This window comes from Sapajus apella, unplaced genomic scaffold, assembly GCF_009761245.1.
Source record: "Sapajus apella isolate SASKATOON/1434 unplaced genomic scaffold, GSC_monkey_1.0 scaffold37, whole genome shotgun sequence".
NCBI classification, from domain to species: Eukaryota; Metazoa; Chordata; class Mammalia; order Primates; family Cebidae; genus Sapajus; species Sapajus apella.
The window spans coordinates 6,639,315-6,664,101 of record NW_022436977.1 but is presented as its reverse complement, the minus strand read 5'-3'; the positions used below and the strand labels follow the sequence as shown (position 1 = coordinate 6,664,101).

General features: G+C 40.0%; 1 protein-coding gene across 2 annotated transcripts in view; it reads left to right on the top strand.

The window, feature by feature from the left end:
• Positions 1-24,787, top strand: part of MINDY2 (MINDY lysine 48 deubiquitinase 2) — a 96,113-nt gene that overhangs the window by 36,788 nt on the left and 34,538 nt on the right. For both annotated transcript variants that reach the window (XM_032297318.1, XM_032297319.1), the window contains exons 4-5: positions 3,402-3,560; positions 18,225-18,327. In XM_032297318.1, the coding sequence (XP_032153209.1) occupies positions 3,402-3,560; positions 18,225-18,327 (262 nt within the window). The remainder of the gene's footprint in view (positions 1-3,401; positions 3,561-18,224; positions 18,328-24,787) is intronic.

Genomic DNA, 24,787 nt, shown 5'->3' with positions numbered 1-24,787 from the left:
TTTTTTTTTTTTTTTTTTTTTTTTTTTTTTTTTTTTTTTTTTACTCCACCATCGTAGAATGATAGAAAAGCATTTTAAAATAGTCTTTTTTTTTTTTTTTTTTTGAGACGGAGTTTCACTCTTGTTACCCAGGCTGGAGTGCAATGGCACAATCTCGACTCACCGCAGCCTCCTGGGTTCAGGCAATTCTCCTGCCTCAACCTCCTGAGCACCTGGGATTACAGGCACACGCCACCATGCCCAGCTAATGTTTTGTATTTTTAGTAGAGACGGGGTTTCACCATGTTGACCAGGATGGTCTCGATCTCTTGACCACTTGATCCGCCCACCTCGGCCTCCCAAAGTGCTGGGATTACAGGCTTGAGCCACCGCGCCCGGCTAAAATAGTCTTTATTACAGATTCATATGACTGTATTTATGGAGAAAACTGATGTGGGCAGAATGATCCCTTAATTTGACAAACAAGACTTTGTGGTTTAGCCTCTGCCAGTCTCTTAGACTTCATCTCCTGCAACTTTTCACTTTTATTTTGTCCCAGCCACACTGGACCCCATGCTATTCCATGGATACACTAATAAACTCATTTTTACCTCAGGGTTTTTGCAATGCTCTTTGACCAGAACTTCCTAAGACTCAGTGCTCACTGTGATCTCTATTCTAGTGTCATTTTCAAAAAGGCTTGCCTCTCTCTCCTTTTTTTTTGAGACAGAGTTTCGCTCTCGTTACTCAGGCTGGAGTGCAATGGCGCGATCTCGGCTCACCGCAACCTCTGCCTCCTGGGTTCAGGCAATTCTCCTGCCTCAGCCTCCTGAGTAGCTGGGACTACAGACACGGGCCACCATGCCCAGCTAATTTTTTGTAGTTTTAGTAGAGACGGGGTTTCACCATGTTGACCAGGATGGTCTCGATCTCTTGACCTTGTGATCCACCCGCCTCGGCCTCCCAAAGTGCTGGGATTACAGGCTTGAGCCACCGCGCCCGGCCCCTCCCTCTCCTTCTTTTCCCTCCCGTTTGTACTGCCCTCTCTCCCTCCCCCTCCCTTACTCCATTTTCCCTCACCTGTCCCTTCCTCCCTTTCTTCCATCCATCCCAGTATATTCACTGCAAAATTGAGTATGGAAAGTGCTGAGAATTTCTGTATACCTTCTGTTCCTCCTAACCCTACACACAAAACTTTCTCTACTATCAACATCCTGCACCAAAGTGGTACATCTGTTACTGATAAACGTACAATGCCTCATCATTATCACCCAAAGTCTGTAATTTATTCATTCTTGGTGTTGTATGTTCTATGGATTTTGAAAAATGTATAATGACACATATCTACCATTACAGTATTATACACAATAGTTTCACTGTCCTAAAAATTCTCTGTACTCTGCCTATTCATTCTTCCCTTCCCCTAATCCTTGGCAACCACTTATCTTTTTTACTGTCTCTATAGTCTTGCCTTTTCCAGAATGTTATTTGGAATTATACAGTATGTAGCCTTTTCAGATTATCTTCTTTTCTTCACTAATATGCATTTAAATTCCCTCTATGTCTTTTCATGGCTTGATGGCTCGTTCCTCTTTTTTTAAATTGTGTTAAAAACCACGTAATATAAAATGTATTATTTTAAACATTTTTAAGCATACAGTTCGGAAGTGTTAAGTATATTCATAATGTTGTATAACAGATCTCTAGAACGTTTTCATCTTTAAAACTGAAACTTGCCAGGCATAGTAGCTTATGCCTATAATCCCAATGCTTTGAGAGGCTGAGGCGGAAAATTACTTGAGCTCAGAAATTCAAGACCAGCCTGGGCAACATAGTGAGACCACATCTCTACAAAATATCAGCTACATTAGCTGGGCATGGTAGCATGCACCTGTAGTCCCAGCTACATGGGCGGCTGAGGTGGGAGGATCACTTGAGCCCAGGAGGTTGAGGCTGTGGTAAGCCATGATCATACCACTGCACTCTAGCCTGGGCCACAGAGTGACACCCTATATCCATCAGACAGTTTCCCTTTCTCACTTCCCACAATTTCCTGAAAACCACCATTTTACTTTCTGTTTTTATGATTTTCACAACTCTAAATATCTCATATAAGTAGAGTCATACAGTATTTTTATTTTTGTGACTGGCTTATTTTACTCAGCATGATGTACTCAAGGTTCATCCAGGTTGTAGCATATGACAAGATTTCCTTCTTTTTTAAGGCTGAATAATATTCCATTGTGTGTATATACCTCATTTTTTTTATTCTTTTGTCAGTTGTGACTAAGAATAGATAAAAAATTATGAATAGGCCAGACACGGTGGCTCATGCCTGTAATCCCAGCACTTTGGGAGGCTGCGGCCGGCAGATCACGAGGTCAAAAGATCATGACCATCCTGGCCAACATGGTGAAACCCCATCTCTACTAAAAATAAAAAAGTTAATTTAAAAAAATACAAAAATTAGTTGGGTGTGGTGGCGCACACTTGTAGTCCTAGTTACTCGGGAGGCTGAGACAGGAGAATCGTTTGAACCCAGGAGGCAGAGGTTGCGGTGAGCTGAGATTGAGCCACTGCGCTCCAGCCTGGTGACAGAGCAAGACTCCATCTCAAAAAAAAAAAAAAAAAGAATTATGAATAATGTTGCAATGAGCATGGTGTGCCACTATCTCTTTAAGATCCTACTTTCAATTATTTTAAATTCAACTGTAGGAGAGGCCTTCCTCTTTGACTTTAAAAACATTTGACTTTTAGACTTTCCAGTCTAAAATACGTCCTTCATTTCTACTACTCTCTACAACCTTATCTTGCTCAGTTTTTCTTACTAATAATTGACATTGTGTTATATATATACATGTTTATCTCTCTGAATAGAATGTTAGTTGCATAACAGCATGAACTTTGTCTCGTTTTGTTTTGTTTTGTTTGAGGCAGAGTCTCTGTTGCCCAGGCTGGAATGCAATGGCACAATCTCTGTGCATTGCACCCTCTACCTCCTGGGTTCAGGTGACCATCCTACATCAGTTTACCAAGTAGCTGGGACTAAAGGCACGTGCTACCACGCCTAGCTAATTTTTGTATTTTTAGTAGAGATAAGGTTTCACCCTGTTGGCCAGGCTGGTCTCAAATCCTGACCTAAAGTAATCTACCTGCCTTGGCCTCCCAAAGTGCTAGGATTACAAGTGTGAGCCACCATGCCCGGCAATCTAGTAAATATTTACTGAGCAACTACTGTGAACTAGTTATTTGAAGGTGTCAACATGTAGTCAGTGGCGCTGCATAAGCGTTATCAACAATAAAAATATGTTGGATTTATTGGAGAAAATGGAAAATTAAAAGTAAATGTCCTTATACTTGAATATCTTCTGTGTTCTTGTTTTGATGTTTTGAATTATAACTTTCCCCTTTTCTATTTTCAGAATATGAGTGATGCCATGGCAATTCTGCACAAATTACAGACAGGTCTGGATGTAAATGTAAGATTCACTGGTGTTCGAGTGTTTGAGTATACGCCGGAATGCATAGTATTTGATCTTCTTGATATTCCTTTGTACCATGGGTGGTTAGTAGACCCTCAGGTAAGTCGAAGAATTTAAATTATCTAAACACAAATGCAGGAAAAATGTATTAATTTGGCAAACAATTCGAAATTTATATTTTTTTGTTACTTACTCTTTTTGTACTTTTGCCTGGAATTAGCCAAACTATGAGGTTAAGAGCACAATCCTCCAGACTACCAAGTCTGCCCAAGGCTTCTGACCCCCAACTACAAGGAGCTAGGGCCCAACTGCAAGGTTAGAGGGAAGAGCTCATAGAATACCACCCTTACTTCTCACACCAACCTCAAGGTCAAAGGTTTCCCAAAACCGCCCTCAGGTTGAGTAATTCACCAGAACGACTAACAGGACTTACAGAAACCTATTATACTCACCATTACAGTTTATTACAGGGCAAAGATACAGGTTAAAATTAGCAAAGGAAAGAGACGTAGGTCAGAATCTAGGAGGGCTCCAACTATGAAGCTTCCCTTGGATCCTCAGGACATCATACCCTCCTAGAATTGATGTATGACAACATGCATGGAGTACTGCCAATCCTGGAAGTTCACCCAACCTTTAGTTTTTGGATTTTTTACTGAAATTTCGTTATGCAGTTAGGATTGACTGATTAATTGATGGTCCACGTAGTTGAACCCAGACTCCTACCCTTCCCTCCCTGGAAACTGAGCTGACACCATGTGGTTCAAAGGATCCATCATTAGTATAAACTGCAGGTGTGGCCCAAGAGGCCCATGATAAATAACACGGTCACTCCTATTGGTATGGAAAAGCCAAGATTTAGAGGTTATCTCATAGGAACCAGGACAGAGGTCAAACTTCTCTTTGGGCAAGACTGTATTCTTTATTGCACAGCTTTGAAAAGAGATTTTGTATTACCCAAAGATTTATTTTAAAAAGGCACCCCCATACATCCATCACTCTAACAGTATATTTCTAAATGTACAGTGACCTTTGGTATATTAGTCTAGCAGTCTAGATTTTGCCTCTTGTTAAGGGTATCAGGGTCCTGGCAGGAAGTAGATAACACATGTAAAGATAACTGACAAAAGTTTAAGGAAGAGACTATTTACAAAGTTGTGGGCACAGTTAAGGGGAACATGCAAGGGATGGTGAAGCATCCTAGAGCTAGCAAAGGCAGAAAACTACTGCCATTTCTAACTATGAAAAGACAAGGAGAGGGAATAGTTAGCAGAACCCAGCGAGATAATTACTAAAGCACAGAGCTGCTGACCAGGAGAGGTGGTCTTCAGGAGAGGAATACTGTTACCACCAAGCTATGGCCCAGCAGGGAAAGAGCAAAGGTAATCCACTGTCTGACTCCCACTTTCTGATTTCCTCCATTAGCTCCTAATGGCCAAATTCAACTGATAACTAGAGAGTAAGAATTCCAGTTGCTGCAGTCCTTAGAGGTTAGTCTCCCGAATAGAGAAGAATGGAGAGTTAATTGGAAGGATAAAAGGAAAAAATAATTTTGCTATCACATACTAAATTTTTATATAGGTTAGAGTCTTTTCTTTTACACTGATCTCTGTTATGTCTATTCCTATACTGTTTTAGTATTATTTTCACTTATTTACATTTTTCAACATAAAGTAAGATTCAGATTTCAAAATAATACTGGTTAATTATGAACTTTAAAAGAAAAAGACAAAGGAATCATACCAGCTAATGCCTTTCAAATTTATTTTGTTTTGTAGTATGAGGTGAGGATTTACCTTTTATATAAATTAAACTTTTTATTTTGAGGTAATTGTAGATTCATATGCTAGTATAAGAAATAATAAAGAATGATCCCTTGTACCTTTTACCCAGTTTTCCCCAATGGAAAAATCTAGTAATTTTGCAAAATTTAAAGTTTGGTTATTTTAATCAAAGCCAGGAAATTGACATTAATAAAGTCAAGATGCATGACTGGGCACAGTGTCTCATGCCTGTAATCCTAGAACTTTGGGAGGCCAAGGCAAGAGGATCACTTGAGCCCAGGAGTTCAAGACTAGCCTGGGCAACATGGCAAAACCTTATCTCTACAAAATATAAAAATTAACCAGTCATGGTGGAACATGCCTGTGGTCCCAGCTTTTCAGGAAGCTGAGGCGAGAGGATCACTTGTGTCCAGAAGGTCGATGCTGCGGTGAGCTATGATCATGCCATTGCATTCTAGCCTGAGAGACAGAGCTAGACCCTATCTCAAAATAAGTAAATAAATAAATAAACAAAGTTAAGATATAGAACATTTCTTTTTTTATTTATTTTTTTTCCCCATTTATTTATTTTATTGCATTTTAGGTTTTGGGGTACATGTGAAGAACATGCAAAATTGTTGCATAGGTACACACGTGGCAGTGTGATTTGCTGCCTTCCTCCCCATCACCTACATCTGGCATTTCTCCCCTTGCTATCTCTCCCCAGCTCCCCAATCCCCACCGTCCCTCCCCTATTTCCCCCCAACTGACCCCAGTGTGTAGTGCTCCCCTCCCTGTGTCCATGTGTTCTCATTGTTCAACACCCGCCTATGAGTGAGAACATGCGGTGTTTGATCTTCTGCTCTTTTGTCAGTTTGCTGAGAATGATGGTTTCCAGGTTCATCCATGTCCTGAATCCCTCCTGATGCCCTTTTATATCCCACCCACTTCTCTCACACCCTTACCCTCTATCCTCTTGTTAAACCCTGACAACCACTAATCTTTCTCCATTTCTATAATTTTGTTATTTTGAGAATATTATGTAAGTGAAATAACACAGTGTGTAATCTTTTTGGATTGGCCTTTTTTTTTTTTGAGATGGAGTCTTGCTCTGTCACCCATACTGGTGTGCAGTGGTGTGGTCTTGGTTCACTGCAATCTCCACCTCCTGGGTTCAAGCGATTCTCCTGCCTCAGCTTCCTGAGTAGCTAGGACTAGGACTACAGGCGTGTGCCACCATGCCCAGCTAATTCTCATATTTTTAATAGAGATAGGGTTTCACCATATTGGTCAGGCTAGCCTTGAACTCCTGACCTCGTGATCTGGCCTCATGATTTGGGCCTCCCAAAGTGCTGGGATTATAGGTGTGAGCCACCACGCCCAGCCTGTCTTAGTCTTTTATATTCATCCTAAGTCTCCAGAGCGTCATCCAGATTGTTGCATCTATAGTTTCTTCCTTTTTATTACTGAATAATATTCTGTGGTGTGGACATACCACAGTTTTACTTGTTACAGAGCATCTGGGCATTTTCCAGTGTCTGGCCATTATGTTAAAACTGCTATAGGCCGGGCACGGTGGCTCACACCTGTAATCCCAGCACTTTGGGAGGCTGAGTTGGATGGATCACTTGAGGCCAGTAGTTCGAGATCAGCCTGGCCAACATGGCAAAACCCCATCTCTACTAAAAATACAAAAATTAGCTGGGTACCTGTAACCCCAGCTACTCGGGAGGCTGAGGCAGGAGAATCACTTGAACCCAGGAGGCAGCAGCGGCAATGAGCCGAGATTGTGCCACTTCTTTCTGGACTAGGTGACAGAGCAAGACTCTGTATCAAACTGCTGTGAACGTTTGTGTATAAGTACGTTTTTCATTTCTCTGGTTTAAATGCCCAGGATTGCAGTTGGTGGGTTATATCTTAGTTGCTTATGGGTTTGTGTGTTTGTTTTTTAAGAGACAGGGTCTTGCTTTGTTGCCCAGGCTGGACTTGAATTCCTGGGCTCAAGTTATCCTCTCACTGCAGCCTCCCAAGTAGCTGATACTACAGGCATGTACCCCTCTGCTCAGTTAACCTGTGTATTTTTTTTTAAGAAAGTGAAAAATTTCAGTACCTGTACCAAAAGTTTACATCACCAGTAACATGAGTGATCCAGCTTCTCTGCATCTTCATCAGTATTTAATGTTGTCACTTTTATTTTTTTTTAGCTATCCTTAGGTAGCAATATTTCATTGTAGTTTTAATTTGCATTTCTTTTTCTTTTTCTTTTTTCTTTTTTCTTCTTGAGGCAGAGTCTCATTCTGTTGCCTAGGCTAGAGTGCAATGATGCGATCTTGGCTCACTGAGCCTCCTCCTCCCGGGTTCAAGTGATTCTCCTGCCTCAGCCTCCTGAGTAGGGCGGATTCCAGTCACCCGCCACCATGCTCAGCTAATTTTTTTGTATTTTTGGTAGACACAGGCTTTCACCATGTTGGTTAGGCTGGTCACAAACTCCTGACCTGAGGTGATACACCCACCTAGGCCTCCTGAAGTGCTGGGAATATAGGCGTGAGCCATCGTGCCCAGCCTAATTTGCATTTCTTATTTTTTATTTTATTTTTTTTTTTGAGACGGAGTTTCGCTCTTGTTACCCAGGCTGGAGTGCAATGGCGCGATCTCGGCTCACCGCAACCTCCGCCTCCTGGGTTCAGGCAATTCTCCTGCCCCAGCCTCCTGAGTCGCTGGGATTACAGGCATGCGCCACCATGCCCAGCTAATTTTTTTTGTATTTTTAGTAGAGACGGGGTTTCACTATGTTGACCAGGATGGTCTCGATCTCTTGACCTCGTGATCCACCCGCCTCGGCCTCCCACAGTGCTGGGATTACAGGCTTGAGCCACCGCGCCCGGCTGCATTTCTTTAATAGCTAATGATGTTGAACATCTTTTCTTTTTTTCTTTGAGACAGTTTCGCTCTTGTTGCCCAGGCTGGAGTGTAATGGCGCTATCTCAGCTGACCACAACCTCTGCCTCCCCAGTTCAAATGATCCTCCTACCTCAGTCTCCCGAGTAGCTGGGATTATAGGCATGCGCCACCACACCCAGTTAATTTTGTATTTTTAATAGAGACAGGGTTTCTCCATGTTGGTCAGGCTGGTCTCGAACTGCTGACCTCAGGTGATCTGCCCTCCTTGGCCTCCCAAAGTATTGGGATTACAGGTGTGAGCCACCACGCCTGGCCGATGTTGAACATCTTTTGACGTGCTTGTTTGCCATTTGTATATTCTTTTGAGTAAAATATCTCCTCATGTCTTTTGCCCATTTCTAATTAGATTAGTTATTTACTGTTGAGTTTTTTTTGTTTTATTTTTTGACACTGGGTCTTGCTGAGTCACCCAGGCTGGAGTACAGTGGCATGATCATAGTTCACTGCAGCCTCAAATTCCTGGGGTTAAGTGATCCACCTGCCTCAGCCTCCTGAGTAGCTGGGTACATGCCATCATGCCCTGCTAATCTTAAAATTTTTTTCTAGAAATGAGGTCTTGCCATATCTCTCAGGCTGGTCTCAAACTCCTAGACTCAAATGATCCTCCTGCCTCGGCCTCCCAAAGTGCTGAGACTACAGATGTGAGCCACCATGTCCAGCCCCTTTGCCAGTTTTTTAAATTGGGTTCTGTGTCTATTTGTAATTGAGTTGCAAATGATCTTGATGTGTTCTAAGCACAAATCTCTTGTCAAATATATGACTCGGAAATATTCTTTAATGTTGAATTTTTTTTTTTTTTTTTAGAAATAGCGTGTCAGTCTTTGACATGCTTGAACTACCAGTCTGGTCTTGAACTCCTGGCCTCAAGCAATTTTCCCACCTCAGCCTCTCAGAATGTTGGGGTTACAGGTGTGAGCCACTGTGCCTGGACTTAATTTCAGTGAAGTTCATTTTATCTACTTTTTCTTTTGTCCCTTATGCTTTTGGTGTCCTATCTAAGAAGACTTTGCCTAACCAAAGTCAAGATTTAGTCATTTTCTATTAAGAGTTGTATAATTTTAGCACTTACATTTATGAATATGGTTAATTTTGAGTTAATTTTTATGGTTTGAGGAAAGGGTTCAACTTTATTCATATGCATGTAGATATCTGGTTGTCCTAGTACTATTTGCTGAAAAAGTTATTCTTACCCTGTTGAATTATCTTGATACTTGGCATGATCTTCGTAAAATAAACCCTTCCCTTTACCCTATGCCCTCCTCTTTCCCTTAAAAGCATCCAATTTAATTAAAATAAGATTTAAAATCCTTATTCATATTTATGGAGGCTTTTTTTTTTTTTTTTTTTTTGAGACAGAATCTTTGTATGTCACCCAAGCTGGAGTGCAGTGGCACAATCTTGGTTCACTGCAGCCTCAACCTCCTGTGTTCAAGTGATCCTCCCTTCTTAGTCCCCAGGTAGCTAGGTGCATACCACCATGCCTGGCTAATTGAGACAGGATTTCACTGTGTTGCCCAGGCTGGTCTCAAACTCCTGTCCTCAAGCGATCCTCCCACCTCGAACTCCCAAAGTGCTGAGATTACAAGCATGAGCCACTATGCTTGTCTCAAAAAGAAAGGCTATTATTTCTGTAACTGATTAACTGTCATCTCCCACTATAATATAGGTTTTATAAGGGCTGGATTCATATCTCAGTATTTGGAACAGTGCCTGGAATGTCTTAGGTTCTCAGTAAATATTGACTGGTGAAATGCAGCATGCATGTGTGCATCCATTAACTCTAGGAAAGTGGAGATCATAATGGCAAGGACTGGGCAGTGGTTTTTTTTTTTTTTCATCTCTGTCCATTGGTAAAAGCTGCTGGGATTCAGGAGAATGGAAGGATGGCTTACTATAAGCAAGGCAACTCTGAGAATTGCACTGAAAAGTCTCAGCATGCCCAGTAATTTACACATCCAAGGTTGGATTCTGGCAGAAGACAATGACAAATAATTTAGATTGTGAAGAATGATAGTCTGAGGACTGAAAGCCTGAGTTCTTCATTTTTTTAATTTTTTTAAGAGACAGCCGGGCACGGTGGCTCAAGCTTGTAATCTCAGTACTTTGGGAGGCCGAGGTGGGTGGATCACGAGGTCAAGAGATCGAGACCATCCTGGTCAACACGGTGAAACCCCGCCTCTACTAAAAATACAAAAAAAATTAGCTGGGCATGGTGGTGCCTGCCTGTAATCCCAGCTACTCAGGAGGCTGAGGCAGGAGAATTGCCTGAACCCAGGAGGCGGAGGTTGCAGTGAGCCGAGATCGCGCCATTGCACTCCAGCCTGGGTAACAAGAGCAAAACTCCGCCCCCCCCCCAAAAAAAAAAAAAAAAAAAGAGAGACAATACCTCGCTCTGTTGCCCAGAGTAGAGTGCAGTAGCATGATCATAGTTCCCTGCAGCCTCAGATAGTTCAAGGGATCCTCCGAGCTCAGCCTCCCAAGTAGCTGGGGCTACAGTGCACCAGCATGACTGGCTCACAAACAAAGTATTTTAAATATTGCGATTAAGAATTAGACCAATGGCAGAGAGTAGAGGCCTAAAAAGACAATTATACAGATAGATCTAGGGCACAGTAGAGCAATGGGGAAAGACAATCCTTTCAATAAAAGGTTCTAAGACAATTAGATAGACATAGAGGGAAAAAATGAAACTGTTTCCTATAACTCACACCACAAAATTCTATTCCATTTACATTGAAGTTTAACTGTAAAAGCCAGGTGAGGTGGCATGCCTGTAGTCGGTTACTCAGGAGACTGAGGCAGAAGAATCACTTGAGGCCATGAGTTAGAGGTTGCAGTGCACTATAATAGCACCCGTGGGTAGCCATTGTACTCCAGCCTGGGCAATATACTAAGGTCCTGGCTGTACAAATGGAGTGGGGCGGGGTGGGGGCAGGGGCAGTTTAACTGTAAAAAATAAAACTGCAAAAGTTTGAAACTATGTTTCTGATCTTCTGTTATTACTGTAGGAAGGGATTTCAAAAACAAGATACAAACCTATTAACTATAAGGAAACATTGGTAAACATGACTACCTTAAAACTGAGAATTTGTATTTATCCAAAGACATTCCAAAGAGAATGTAAAAGCAAGCCACAAAGTAGAAGATGAATTGCAACTTATAAAATGACTGAAGGATTAATATTCAGATAGTAGGAACTCCTACAGATAGTTTTTAAAAAGATAGACAGCCAAGCAAAAAAAAAAAAAAAAAAAAAAGGAGCAAATGACTTGAGTAGGCACTTCAGAAAAATAGATATCCAAATGGCCAGTGAACATATGAATTGGTCATTAGGGAAATACAAATTAAAATCAGTGTTAGAGACCACTGTGCATACTTCAGACTGGCTAACATTGAAAAGTCTGATGATTTTAGGCCAGGTGTGGCGGCTCATGCCTGTAATCCCAGCACTTTGGGAAGCCAAGGTGGGCAGATCACCTGAGGTCAGGAGTTTGAGACTAGCCTGGCCAACATGGCAAAACCTTGTCTGTACTGAACTACAAAAATTACCCAGGGGTAGTGGCAGGTGCCTATAATCCCAGCTACTCGGGAGACTAAGGCAGGGAGAATTCCTTGAACCCTGGAGGCAGAGGTCACAGTGCACCGAGATTGTACCACTGCATTCCAGCCTGGGTGACAGAGTGAGACTCTGTCTCAAAAAACAAAAAATTTTTAAATAAGTCTGACGTTATTAAATGTTGGAGAAGATGCGCAGCATAGAGAATTCTCATTCCCTACTGATGAAGTTGGAAATTGGCCATCTACTTTGGAAAACACTTTGTTTTATCCATTAAAGTTGAGGCTAACCATTCCTTAAGACTCAGCAATTTGGCAAGGCATACCCTCTTGATGTTTAGAACAGGATAAATGTCCTAGAATTTTTCACAGCAGTATTATTTGCCATAGTGCTAAACTGCAAACAAGTCAAATAGCCATCAAAAGACAAATGAATAACCACATTATGATGTATTCTGTAGAATACCGTGTTACATTGGAAAAAAACTGGCATCTGCATACCACTGTATACAACAGCCTTACATTATATATTTGTTGATTTGGTTTATTGTTTGCTTTTACTCTAGAATATCTTTATGGAAGCATAAACTATTTCGCTCACTGCTGTGTCTGCAGATTCTCTCATGGCACCCCTTTTAGGTAGTAGTATGTAATAGACATCCGAATAAATTGGATGAACGGAATTCTGGGGGTGGGAGGAGACAAGATCTCACTCTGATGCCCAGGCTGGAGCACAGTGGCATGATCATAGCTCACTGCAACCCCTGGAACTACTGGGCTTAAGCAATCCTGCCTCAGCCTCCTGAGTAGCTGGGACTACAGGCACACACTCCCATGCCTGGCTAGTTTTGTCTTTCTTTTTTTTTCTTTTGTTTGAGACAGAGTCTCACTCTGTCACCCAGGCTGGAATGCAGTTGTGCAATCTCGGCTCACTGCAACCTCCGCTTCCTGGGTTCAAGAGATTCTCCTGCCTCACCCTCCTGAGTAGCTGGGATTACAGGTGCCCACCACACCCCTGAGCTAATTTTTGTATTTTTAGTAGAGACAAGGTTTCACCATGTTGGCCAGGCTGGTCTCGAACTCCTGACCTCAGGTAGTCCTGCCTGTCTAGGCCTACCAAAGTGCAGGGATTACAGGCGTGAGCTACCGTACCTCGATTGTTTTATTTCTTGTAAAGACAGAATCTTGCTATGTTGCTCAGGGTGGTCTCAAATTCCTAAGCTGAAGCAGTCCTTCCACCCTGGCCTCCTAAAGTGTTGGATTATAGACATGAGTCACCACACCTGGCCTTGAGTGAAATACTAATGTATAGATTCTGCCTGTGAACATTTGAAATCTTTTTTATTTCTAGCTACTCTAGAGAAATGTATTTGATACTTGTTTTTTTTGTTGTTGTTTTGTTTGAGACAGTGTTTCATTCTTTTTTTTTTTAATTGCATTTTAGGTTTTGGGGTACATGTGAAGAACATGCAGGATTGTAGCATAGGTACACACATAGCAGTGTGATTTGCTGCCTTCCTCTCCATCACCTATATCTGGCATTTCTCCCCATGCTGTTCCTCCCCAACTCCCTACCCCCGGCTGTCCCTCCCCTATTTCCCCCCGACAGACCCCAGTGTGTGATGCTCCCTTCCCTGTATCCATGTGTTCTCATTGTTCAACACCCACGTATGAGTGAGAACATGCGGTGTTTGGTTTTCTGTTCTTGTGTCAGGTTGCTGAGAATGATGGTTTGCAGGTTCATCCATGTCCCTACAAAGGACACGAACTCATCGTTTTTGATGGCTGCGTAGTATTCCATGGTGTATATGTGCCACATTTTCCCTGTCCAGTCTATCATCAATGGGCATTTGGGTTGGTTCCAGGTCTTTGCTATTGTAAACAGTGCCACAGTGAACATTCATGTGCATGTGTCCTTAATAGTAGAAGGATTTATAATCCTTTGGATATATACCCAGTAATGGGATTGCTGGGTCAAATGGAATTTCTGTTTCTAGGTCCTTGAGGAATCGCCACACTGTCTTCCACAATGGTTGAACTAATTTACACTCCCGCTCACAGTGTAAAGGTGTTCCTATTTCTCCACATCCTCTCCAGCATCTGTTGTTTCCAGATTTTTTAATGATCGCAATTCTAACTGGTGTGAGATGGTATCTCAGTGTGGTTTTGATTTGCATTTCTCTAATGACCAGTGATGATGAGCATTTTTTCATGTTTGTTGGCCTCATGTATGTCTTCTTTTGTAAAGTGTCTGTTCATATCTTCTGCCCACTTTTGAATGGGCTTGTTTGTTTTTTTCTTGTAAATCTGTTTCAGTTCTTTGTAGATTCTGGATATCAGATAGGTAGATTGCAAAAATTTTTTCCCATTCTGTTGGTTGCCTTTTCACTATAATGACTGTTTCTTTTGCTGTGCGGAAGCTGTGGAGTTTGATTAGGTCCCATTTGTCTATTTTGGCTTTTGTTGCCAATGCTCTTAGTGTTTTGGTCATAAGTCCTTGCCTATGCCTATGTCCTGAATGGTTTTGCCTAGATTTCTAGATTTTCTTCTAGTGTTTTTATGGTGTTAGGTCTTATGTTTAAGTCTTTAATCCATCTGGAGTTAATTTTAGTGTAAGGCGTCAGGAAGGGGTCCAGTTTCTGCTTTCTGCACATGGCTAGCCAGTTTTCCCAACACTATTCAACAGGGAATCCTTTCCCCATTGTTTGTTTTTGTCAGGTTTGTCAAAGATCAGATGGTTGCAGATGTGTGGTGTTGCCTCCGAGGCCTCTGTTCTGTTCCATTGGTCTATACCTCTGTTTTGGTACCAGTACCGTGCTGTTTTGATTACTGTAGCCCTGTAGTATAGTTTGAAGTCAGGTAGTGTGATGCCTCCAGCTTTGTTCTTTTTGCTTAGAATTGACTTGGCTATGTGGGCTCTCTTTTGGCTCCATATGAAGTTTAAGGTAGTTTTTTCCAGCTCTGTGAAGGTTGTTGGTAGAGACAGTGATTCATTCTTGTTACACAGGCTAGAATGCAGTGGCGTGATCTCGGCTCACCACAACCTCTGCCTCCTGGTTTCAAGTGATTTTCCTGCCTCAGCCTCCCAAGTAGCTAGGATTACAGGTGTCCACGACCACAGCTGGCTAATTTTTTGTATTTTTAGTAGAGATGGGGTTTCGTCATGTTGGCCAGGCTGGTATCAAACTCCTCACCTCAGGTGATCCACCCATCTCAGCCTCCCAAATTCCTGGGACTGCAGGCATGAGCCACTGCACCCAGCCTGTTGATCTTGTGTTTATTACTGTAGTTGGGCTTTGAAGGGTTTTGTTTTGTTTCAGAGACAGTGCCTTGCCCCGTTGCCCAGGCTGGAGTATAGTGGCATGACCATAGCTCATTGTAGCCTTGAACTCGTGGACTCAAGCGGTCCTCTTGCCTCAGCCTCTTGAGTAGCTGGGATTACGGGCATGCACCACCATATCCAGCTAATTTAAAATATGTATATATATTTTTAGAGGTTTTGCATGATGGCTCACACTTGTAATCCTAATATTTTGGAAGACCACGGTGGGAGAATCACTGAGCCCAGGAGTTTGAAACCAGCCTGAGCAACAGGAGACCTGTCTCTACAAAAAATTTAGCAATTAGACAGGTGTGGTGACATGTGCCTGTAGTCCCAGCTATGCAGGAGGCTGAGGTGGGAGGATTGCTTGAGCCTGAGAAGTCAAGGCTGCAGTGGGCTGTGATCACACCACTGCACTCCAGCGTGGGTGACAGAGGGTGGGAGATGGAGTGAGAAAAAAAATCTTAAAAAAAATTTTTTTTATTTTTAGACACAGAAGTTTTGCTATGTTGCTGAAACTGGTGTTGAACTCCTGGCCTCAAGAGATCCTCCTGTCTTAGCCTCCTGAATTGCTTGCATTACTGGTGTGAGCCACCATACCCAATTTATTGTAGTTGTATTTCTGTGGATTTCTTGAAATTGAAAATTCAGATTCTTTGAAAAGACTTACTGAAGTTAAGTCACTAACGAAAACACTATGAGGTAAAGGTGTTGAGGAAAATAAGATCTGAAGAGATTGTGCCCTCAAATTGTTTCTTAAGGACCTAACTTCTCATTTTTAATAAATCAAAGCTGGAACTCGTGAATTTTTTCTTGTGATTTACGTAGAATCTTATCCCAAGGATCCTCTCACACAGAAAAGAACTCATTTGGCTCTGCATCAAAAGATTGACAATTGAATACATTTTTGTTTTAAGTTAATATAAAATGTTTTGGTTTTATAAAGGGCAGCAAAACAAAAAATATGTATATATGAAATGTTTCAGATATGGGCCAGGTGTGGCAGCTCACACCTGTAATCCCAGCACTTTGGGAGGCCCAGGTGGGCATATTACTTAAGTTCAGGAGTTCAAGACCATCGTAGCCAAAATGGTGAAACCGTGACTCTACTAAAAGTACAAAACTTAGCCAGGTGTGGTGGTGGGTGCCTGTAATCCCTGCTACTCTGGAGGTTGAGGCAAGAGAATCACTTGAACCCGGGAAGTGGAGGTTGCAGTGAGCTGAAATCACACCACTGCACTTTGGCCTGAGCGACAGAGTGAGACTCCATCTCAAAAAAAAAAGTTTGGCTGGGCGTGACTTTGGGAGGCCAAGGCAGGTGGATCATGAGGTCAGGAGTTCGAGACTAGCCTGGCCAAGATGGTGAAACCCCATCTCTACTAAAAATACAAAAAATTAGCCAGGTGCAGTCACAGGTACCTGTAATCCCAGCTTCTCGGGAGGCTGAGGCAGGAGAATCACTTGATCTCAGGAGGTGGATGTTGCAGTGAGCTGAAATTGAGCCATTGCACTCCAGCCTGGACGACAGAGCTAGACTCCATCTCAAACAAACAAACAAAAAATGTTTAGGATATGTATGCCTGTAAACATTTTCCACAATTTCCTGCTTTGACTTTTTGAATTAACTGATTGTCTCAACCAACCGCCAGTCTCAGTTGTATGAGTTAGGAGGCTTTTAGTATTGTAGAATTTTTCATAAACAAGAAAGATAAATTACAGCCTCAAAGGATGGTTCCGAAACATTGCCATGTATCAGATCACCTGGGTAGTGGAATGAAAACTTAGAGAATTGAGAAGCAACTTGAGCCTGAAATTATTTTACATCTTTTTAACAAACTCCTCAAGTTTGAAAACCACTACTGTGAGTATTACTTGTGCAGATATATGTTGAAACCTGTGGTATTCAAAGAGTAAGTCTTCAAGATGATCATTTGAATGTAGGAAGAAAACATTCGCCCTCTTATTTCTATTTATGTTATTCTAAAATTTGTATTTGTTTTATTGGGTATATAACTTATTAATACAGCAATATATGTGAATAATTTATAAATAAATATAAATATATTATGTATGCCAATGCAACTATATAAATTTTTTAGACAGTAGGAACCTCTTTTTCTTCTCTAGTCAAAGCAAAGCATAATGGAGAGAGAGTAGAGAAGCCCAATTTTCTTTTCCTGTAGCTTAAAAGTTTAAATTTACTCTTTTGCTGTACCTCTAAAAGCAAAGATTAAATAAGAATCATGCAGCAGATACTGTCCCTGGTTAACACATATTAACTTTTCTTCAGGAAAATAACATTAGCTATCTCTACTTATATCTCCACTATACTTTTCTAGGAAATAAGTAATAAATAAAATAGAATAATTTTATTAATCCTATAAATTAACATATTTAAAGTTCCTTTGCTTTAAATGTGCAACATTTGTTTTTTAGTTTTAAAAAAACTGTTGCGGCCGGGCGCGGTGGCTCAAGCCTGTAATCCCAGCACTTTGGGAGGCCGAGGCGGGTGGATCACGAGGTCAAGAGATCGAGACCATCCTGGTCAACATGGTGAAACCCCGTCTGTACTAAAAATACAAAGAATTAGCTGGGCATGGTGGTGCGTGCCTGTAATCCCAGCTACTCAGGAGGCTGAGGCAGGAGAATTGCCTGAACCCAGGAGGCGGAGGTTGCGGTGAGCCGAGATCGCGCCATTGCCCTCCAGCCTGGGTAACATGAGTGAAACTCCGTCTCAAAAAATAAATAAAAAATTAAAAAAATAAAAAAACTGTTGCTTGGTACTTTATGCTAAGGGAAAAAAGTGGATATTTTTTCATTTTTCCTCCTGGAATAGTTTATGTTTTATTTTGGTCACTTAAATACGTGTTTATGACTTTAAGAAATAAAGTTGCATCTAATAATCCCATTTAATCTTTTTTTGCATAATTGAAATACAGCTATGCAGTATTTTTCATAATGTGTCATACTGAGCTGTAAACTTGGAAACTGTTGGGTGTTGATTTTAGTGCCGATTTTGTTTTTCAAAAATTATTATTTATGAAAAATAAATAGTTTTATATTTAGTATTATATTAGAATAAAGTTCTAAAGAGTGATGTGGCTTTCTTTTGTTTTGTTTCTAATCTTACCGTGATTAGTGAGACAGTCATTTGTTTTCTAGATTGATGACATTGTAAAAGCTGTTGGTAACTGCAGCTACAATCAACTAGTGGAGAAGATCATCTCTTGTAAGCAGTCAGACAATAGTGAGCTGGTTAGTGAAGGTGGGTGAGTGCTGCTGTTACCTGACTTTTTAAATTCTTGGCAAGATAATTTTTCTTACAAATTAATATCTTTGAAATTTCTTAAATTAAGATTTCTAAAAAGCACAAGTGATATTACTTGTAGGAATTTTAAGTAAACCATTTAGGCTGGCCACAGTGGCGCCCAGCACTTTGAGAGGCCAAAGCAGGCAGATCACCTCAGGACAGGAATTCAAGATCAGCCTGGCCAACATGGTGAAACCTCATCTCTACTAAAAATACAACAAAAAATTAGCTGGCCGTAATGGTGCATGCCTATAATCCCAGCTACTCGGGAGGCTGAGGCAGAAGAATCGCTTGAATTGGGAGGTGGAGGTTGCAGTGAGCCGAAATTGCATAACTGTACTCCTACTGCAGCCTGGGCAACAAAGCAAGACTTTATAAGAAGTAAGCATTCATAAAGATGCCAGTGAAAGGTTTTTCCTAGAACTCAATTAACTTGTAAAATCAGGCCTGAATTCTATTAAAAATCTTTGGAATCACTTGCTAACTGTGGTATGGTCAGGTACCCGGAGATTACTGATAATTACTTTTTTAAAAAAGGTTTGTTCTTTAGGAGTACAGAATGAACTTAATCATTGATCCTGAACACTTCAGTTGACTGAGATGAGTATTATAGTGCTCAAGTATTCTATTTTGGTAGACCTCTGCTTTATGTTTCAGTATAATACAATATATTAAAGCCCCATTCTGGATCAGAGTATACCCCTGCAAATCAGTTTTCCTAACCCTTAGCTAACTGGAGTTCCTAAATTCGTCATCACAAAATCAGTTTAATGTTTTTTCAGCAGTGTTCTAGTCACTCATGAGGAGATTTGAAACAGAATGCTGTCAAAAGGCATAGCATGTAGCTATACCTTCCCACTCCCCACTTTACTCTTTCAAAAATACACACTAATACTGAGGCTGTAATTCTTCTTTCTATGAAAGGTATAAGAAAGAGAAATCATGAGAAGTAGGGCATGAGTTTTGTCTCTCTCAGACACACAGTTATTTTACGTGAGATATAATAAAAGTTTATTACAATTATCACATTTTTAAGAATTAAAACATTTATTACAGTTATCACATTTTTAAGAATTAAAATGCTTATTACAGTTATCACATTTTTAAGAATTAAAAGTAAAGACTACAAGAATATATGAGCATATAAAAGATATGTACATGAATTCCATTTGTATTGATCAGAACCCAACTAATTATGTTACTTAATTATCCAGAAGTTTAACACATTTTTGCAAAAGAGGAAAATAATAAGAAGATAAATAGTATTTTAATTGAGGTTTATCCTGCTCTTTTTTTTTTTTTGAGGCGGAATTTCACTCTTGTTGCCCAGGCTGGAGTGCAATGGCACGATCTTGGCTCATGGCAACCTCTACCTCCCGGGTTCAGGCAATTCTCCTGCCTCAGTTTCCTGAGTAGGTGGGATTACAGGCATGTGCCACCATGCCCAGCTAATTTTGCATTTTTAGTAGATATGGGGTTTTGTTATATTGGTCAAGCTGGGAGGTTTATGCTAGTCTTCTGCTTGAAATAAACATATAAAGATAGAGGGACAGGCTGGACATTGTGACACACACCTATAATCCCAGCCCTTTGGGAGACTGAGGCAGGAAGATCGCTTGAGCCCAGGAGTTTGAGACTAGCCTGGACAATGTAGCAAGAGCCCATCTCTAGAAAATAAATTAGCCAGACACCTGTAGCCTCAGGTACTTGGGAGGCTGAGGCTGAAGATCACTTGAGCCCAGGAAGTCAAGGCTGCAGTGAGCCAAGATCATGCCACCACTACACTCCAGCCTGGGAAACAGAACAGAACCTGTCTCAAAAAAAAAACAAACCAGTATAGGATAATCAATCATTGATTTGTCTGACAACTCTTTCATTACAGCATGAGGCAGCAGTGTTCAAATTTCAGGAGGGAAAGAAGCAACAAAAACTGTTATAAAGGATTTTCTCTCAATTAACAAAATTTCTTCTCAAGCTAGAATGTAGGAGGAAGAATTCCACTCACTAGAAGTTTGCATTCCTATACAAGCTCTTATTACCATAGCTATATTACCAAAAAGAAGCCTATTTTAAACATTTCTATCTATGGAATCCTTTTTCAGTAATGTCCAATATACTAGAGTATGCTATCCAGTAGTACCTGAAGGAACAATAGGATTCAAAAAGTGGTAACAGAATGCTAGCCCCCAAGTAATACTTGAATACATTGACTTAAGGAGTATGAAGTTAAGTGAAATGCTGTTAACATCTTTTCCAGTTCTGGCTACAAATACAATAAGGGTAGGACTTAGTATTACAATAATCAACAAAATGAACAAAAAAGTCAGTCCGTTCTCAACTTCTTTTTCCTTAACCTGATGTCACAGCTATTATTATTTATTTGATATCGATTCCTCAGGATAATGAAAAACTGTAGTTAATGTATGTGTTATTGATAATTTAGGAAGACAATCATGGTAAAAGCAAAGAAGGAAACACTCTAAAATGGTATAGAATTTTTAGAGATTATCTGCTGGGCATATTTATTGATTACTTCCTTGAGATGTAAATTTCATAATGGTGAAATTCTGCATACCAGATTTACATATTAAAGATTAAAGAAAAATTATATGTGTCATTTAGCATAATTAAGAAACTAAACTAGATTTTTGTTCATAAGTAACTGCAACTATGTAGTCCATTTGAAATAACACCAGTGGTTACTTGTATAAGACGCTAAGAAATGATGGAAAATAAAAGATCATAATAGGCATGTTTACTTACTTTGTAGCAATTAGCTTTCTTTCATCATTTTTCTTCATCATTATCTTCTTTTTTTTTTTTTTTTTTTGTGAGACAAAATCTGCTCTGTTGCCCAGGCTGAAGTGCAGTGGCACGATCTCAGCTCACTGCAACCTGTGCCTTCTGAGTTCAGGCACTTCTCCTGCCTCAGCCTCCCTAGTAGCTGAGACTACAGACATGTGCCACCATGCCTGACTAATTTTTGTATTTTTAGTAGAGACGGGGTTTCACCATTTTGGATAGTCTGGTCTCAAACTTTTGACCTCAAGTGATCCGCCAACCTCAACCTCCCAAAGTGCTGAGATTATAGGCATATGCCACCATGCCCAGCCTATCATATTATCTTGAGTGGTGCTCAGTTGAAGTAATCTTTTTCTGCTTAGCCTGCAAATTGTAGCTTTCCCTTTAAATCAATGAAATACCCCAAAGCTGACTTATTTCTAATTTTTATTAAAAATTAAATATTGGTCACGTGATAACTTTTTAAAAATTCAAACATTTTATTTCCTATTAAGGCATGGAGAGTAAGAAGTACATTCACTAAAATTCCTTTTTAAGGAAAAAGAAATGTTAGTTAGCAAATAGCCAAACAGAGTTAGGTAGTCTTTCAACTGCTTTTAGATGACATTCATTTTCTTTGATGCTAATACCTTGTAATTAATGGTACAGAACTTTTACGTTATGCAGAATACACTGCTTTTGGATGTCAGTAACTTTTTTATTTTCTACTTCTTTTCTGGTACAATGATGAATAGAAACAACACCTCTTTGCATCTGGTTATAATGATGCTGATTTTTCATGGCAGCAAAAATCAGCAAATTTGAAAAAGCATAGTACCAGCTGCCAGACTTCACCTGAGCTAATCATTTAATTCCAGATGCTCTCAGCAATGTTTCTTTTTTTTGTTTGTTTATGTGGGTTTTGTTTGTTTTTGAGATGGAGTCTTACTCTGTTGCCCAGGCTGGAGTACGGTAGTACGATCTCAGCTCACTGTAACCTCCACCTCCTGGGTTCAAGCAATTCTTCTGCCTCAGCCTCCCGGGTAGCTGGGACTACAGGTGTGCGCCACCATGCCCAGCCAATTTTTTGTATTTTTAGTAGAGACAGGATTTCACCATGTTGGTGAAGTTGGTCTCGGACTCCTGACCTCAGGTGATCCACCCGCCTTGGCCTCACAAAGTGCTGGGATTACAAGCATGAGCCACCATGCCCAGCCTAGGAATGTTTCTTTAACAATTGTTCCTAAGATGAAAATATGCTTATAAAAATATTTCTAGGATATGTATTTATTTATTTATTCAAATATTTATTGAGCCTTCATTATGTGCCATAAACACCGAACATTATAGTTTGAATTCTCATTTTTTTTTTTATTAAATAATACTGGTTTCCTTTTCTTTTTCTTTCTCCAACTTATATTTTGAAAATTCTCAAAACCATAAAAAAGTTGTAATAGCGCAATGAACATTGATATCCTCTTTACCTAAATTTACCACTTGTTGATACATTGAATGTTTTCTTTTTTTCTGTATTTCTACACGTAACACATACTTTTTTCCCTAAATCTTGTGAGAATTAATTGCAAATAGAGCACTTTACCCATAAATGCTTTATCATTTGTCTACTAAGAACAGGGAATTCTTTTACATAAATTCTCCTATATAATCACAATACAATTATCTCAAGCAATTTAGCATTGATAAAATATTATTTAATATATTATTCATAGTCAGAATTCTCCCATTTTCCCACTAATGCCACTTACAGCTTTTAATTTTTTTTTCAGTGTAGGCTCCAATTGAGGATCATTGAGTAGTTCTATAACCTTTTTCCTTCCTTCCCCCTCCCTCCCTCCCTCTCCTTCTCTCTTTCTCTCTCCCTTTCTTCCTTCCTTCCTTCTTTCTTTTCTTTTCCTTTCTTTCTTTCTCCTTTCCTCCTATTCTCCCTCCCTCCTATCCTTTCTTTTTTGTCTTTTATGACATTGACTTTTTTAAATAGTCCAGGCCAGTTTTTCTGTAGAATATTCCTCAATTTGGATTCATGTGATTATTTCCTCATTAGTAGATTCAGGTTACATAGTTTTGGCAGGGATTCTACATAGGTGAAATTTTTTTTTTTCCGGTACATCAGATCGGGGGCACACAAGCCTAATTATCTCATTATTGGTGATGCTCAAATATGATATCTGCCAAGTTTTTATATTGTAAAGCTGTTCTTTTCCCTTGGTAATTAATAAGTTATCTGTGATGTTACACTTTGAACTGTATGAATATCCTATTTCTTAATAATGTGTCATCCAGTAGATTTGGCATTCATTGATTCTTGCCTGAATCTGTTATTACTGTGGTGGTTATCATTTCTGTTATTTCTTCTATTTATTAGTTGATACTCTTCTGTGACAGAACAATTTTCCCTTCTCTTCCTTTTACTCTTTCCCCATTAAAAAAATGGTATCAATATAAACTCATGTTTTTTTTTTTTTATTCAGTGCATTATAATCCATTATCATCGTTATTCTTTTTGATACTTAAAATTGTTCTAAATATGGCCAGTGTGATACCCTCAAGTTGGGTCTTGTAGTCTTTTGTATCTCCTCATCTTTCCTTGAGCACTTATTTTTTGGCACAGTAAAATGTTCTGGGCTTCCTACCCCACTCCTGGAATCGAGTCATATGAGCCTTTATTTTTTCAAATAAAATCTGGGCATTTGTCATTATAATAAATTGTTTTGCCCATCCTTTTGAGGAAAAAATACATTAATATAATGTATTTGATCTTTGAAACTTAAATGTAGATTAAATTCTTAAAAATTAGATTATTTGCTTAAAACTACACAGTGAGTAAGTTTAAATTTGAACACAAGCCAAGCATGATGGTTCACACCTGTAGTCTCAGCACTTTAGGAGGCTGAGGTGGGCAGATTGCCTGAGGTCAGGAGTTCGAGACGAGCCTGGCCAACATGGTGAAACACTGTCTCTACTAAAAATACAAAAAAAAACAAAACCAGACATGGTGACGCACGACTGTAATCCCAGCTACTCAGGAGGATGAGGCAGGGGAATTATTATTATTATTTTTTTAAAAAACGGGGTTTCACCATGTTGGTCAGGCTGGTCTTGAACTCCTGACCTCAGGTGATCCGCCTGCCTTGGCCTCCAAAGTGCTTGGATTACAGGTGTGAGCCACCACGCCCGGCCAAGGCAGGGAAATTGCTTGAACCAGGAAGGTGGCAGTTGCAGTGAGATGAGATCGCACCACTGCATTCCAGCCTGGGTGACAGAGTGACACTCCATGTAAAAAAAAAAAAAAAAAAAATGTTGAAGACAAATTTCAGACACAACCACATCCAGGCAATATTTTTAAATAAACCAAGTTTCCTTCCTTCCTATTTCTGCTTTCTATTCCTTTTTGCCTAATTTTAGTGTCTGTCTTTCTAACATCACCATCCTTAAGGCATTTATTACTTATGTTCTCTAATGACTCCCCAGTAACAGAGGCAAACAGTTTCGTGAACTAATTTATCACTGAATTTCTAAATGTAAGAAATATTTTCAAATATAGTAATAATCTCAGGAAAATAATGCTTCAATTTATTTTGAGAAATAATACTCTTTATTATCGTTAAGTTTTTTT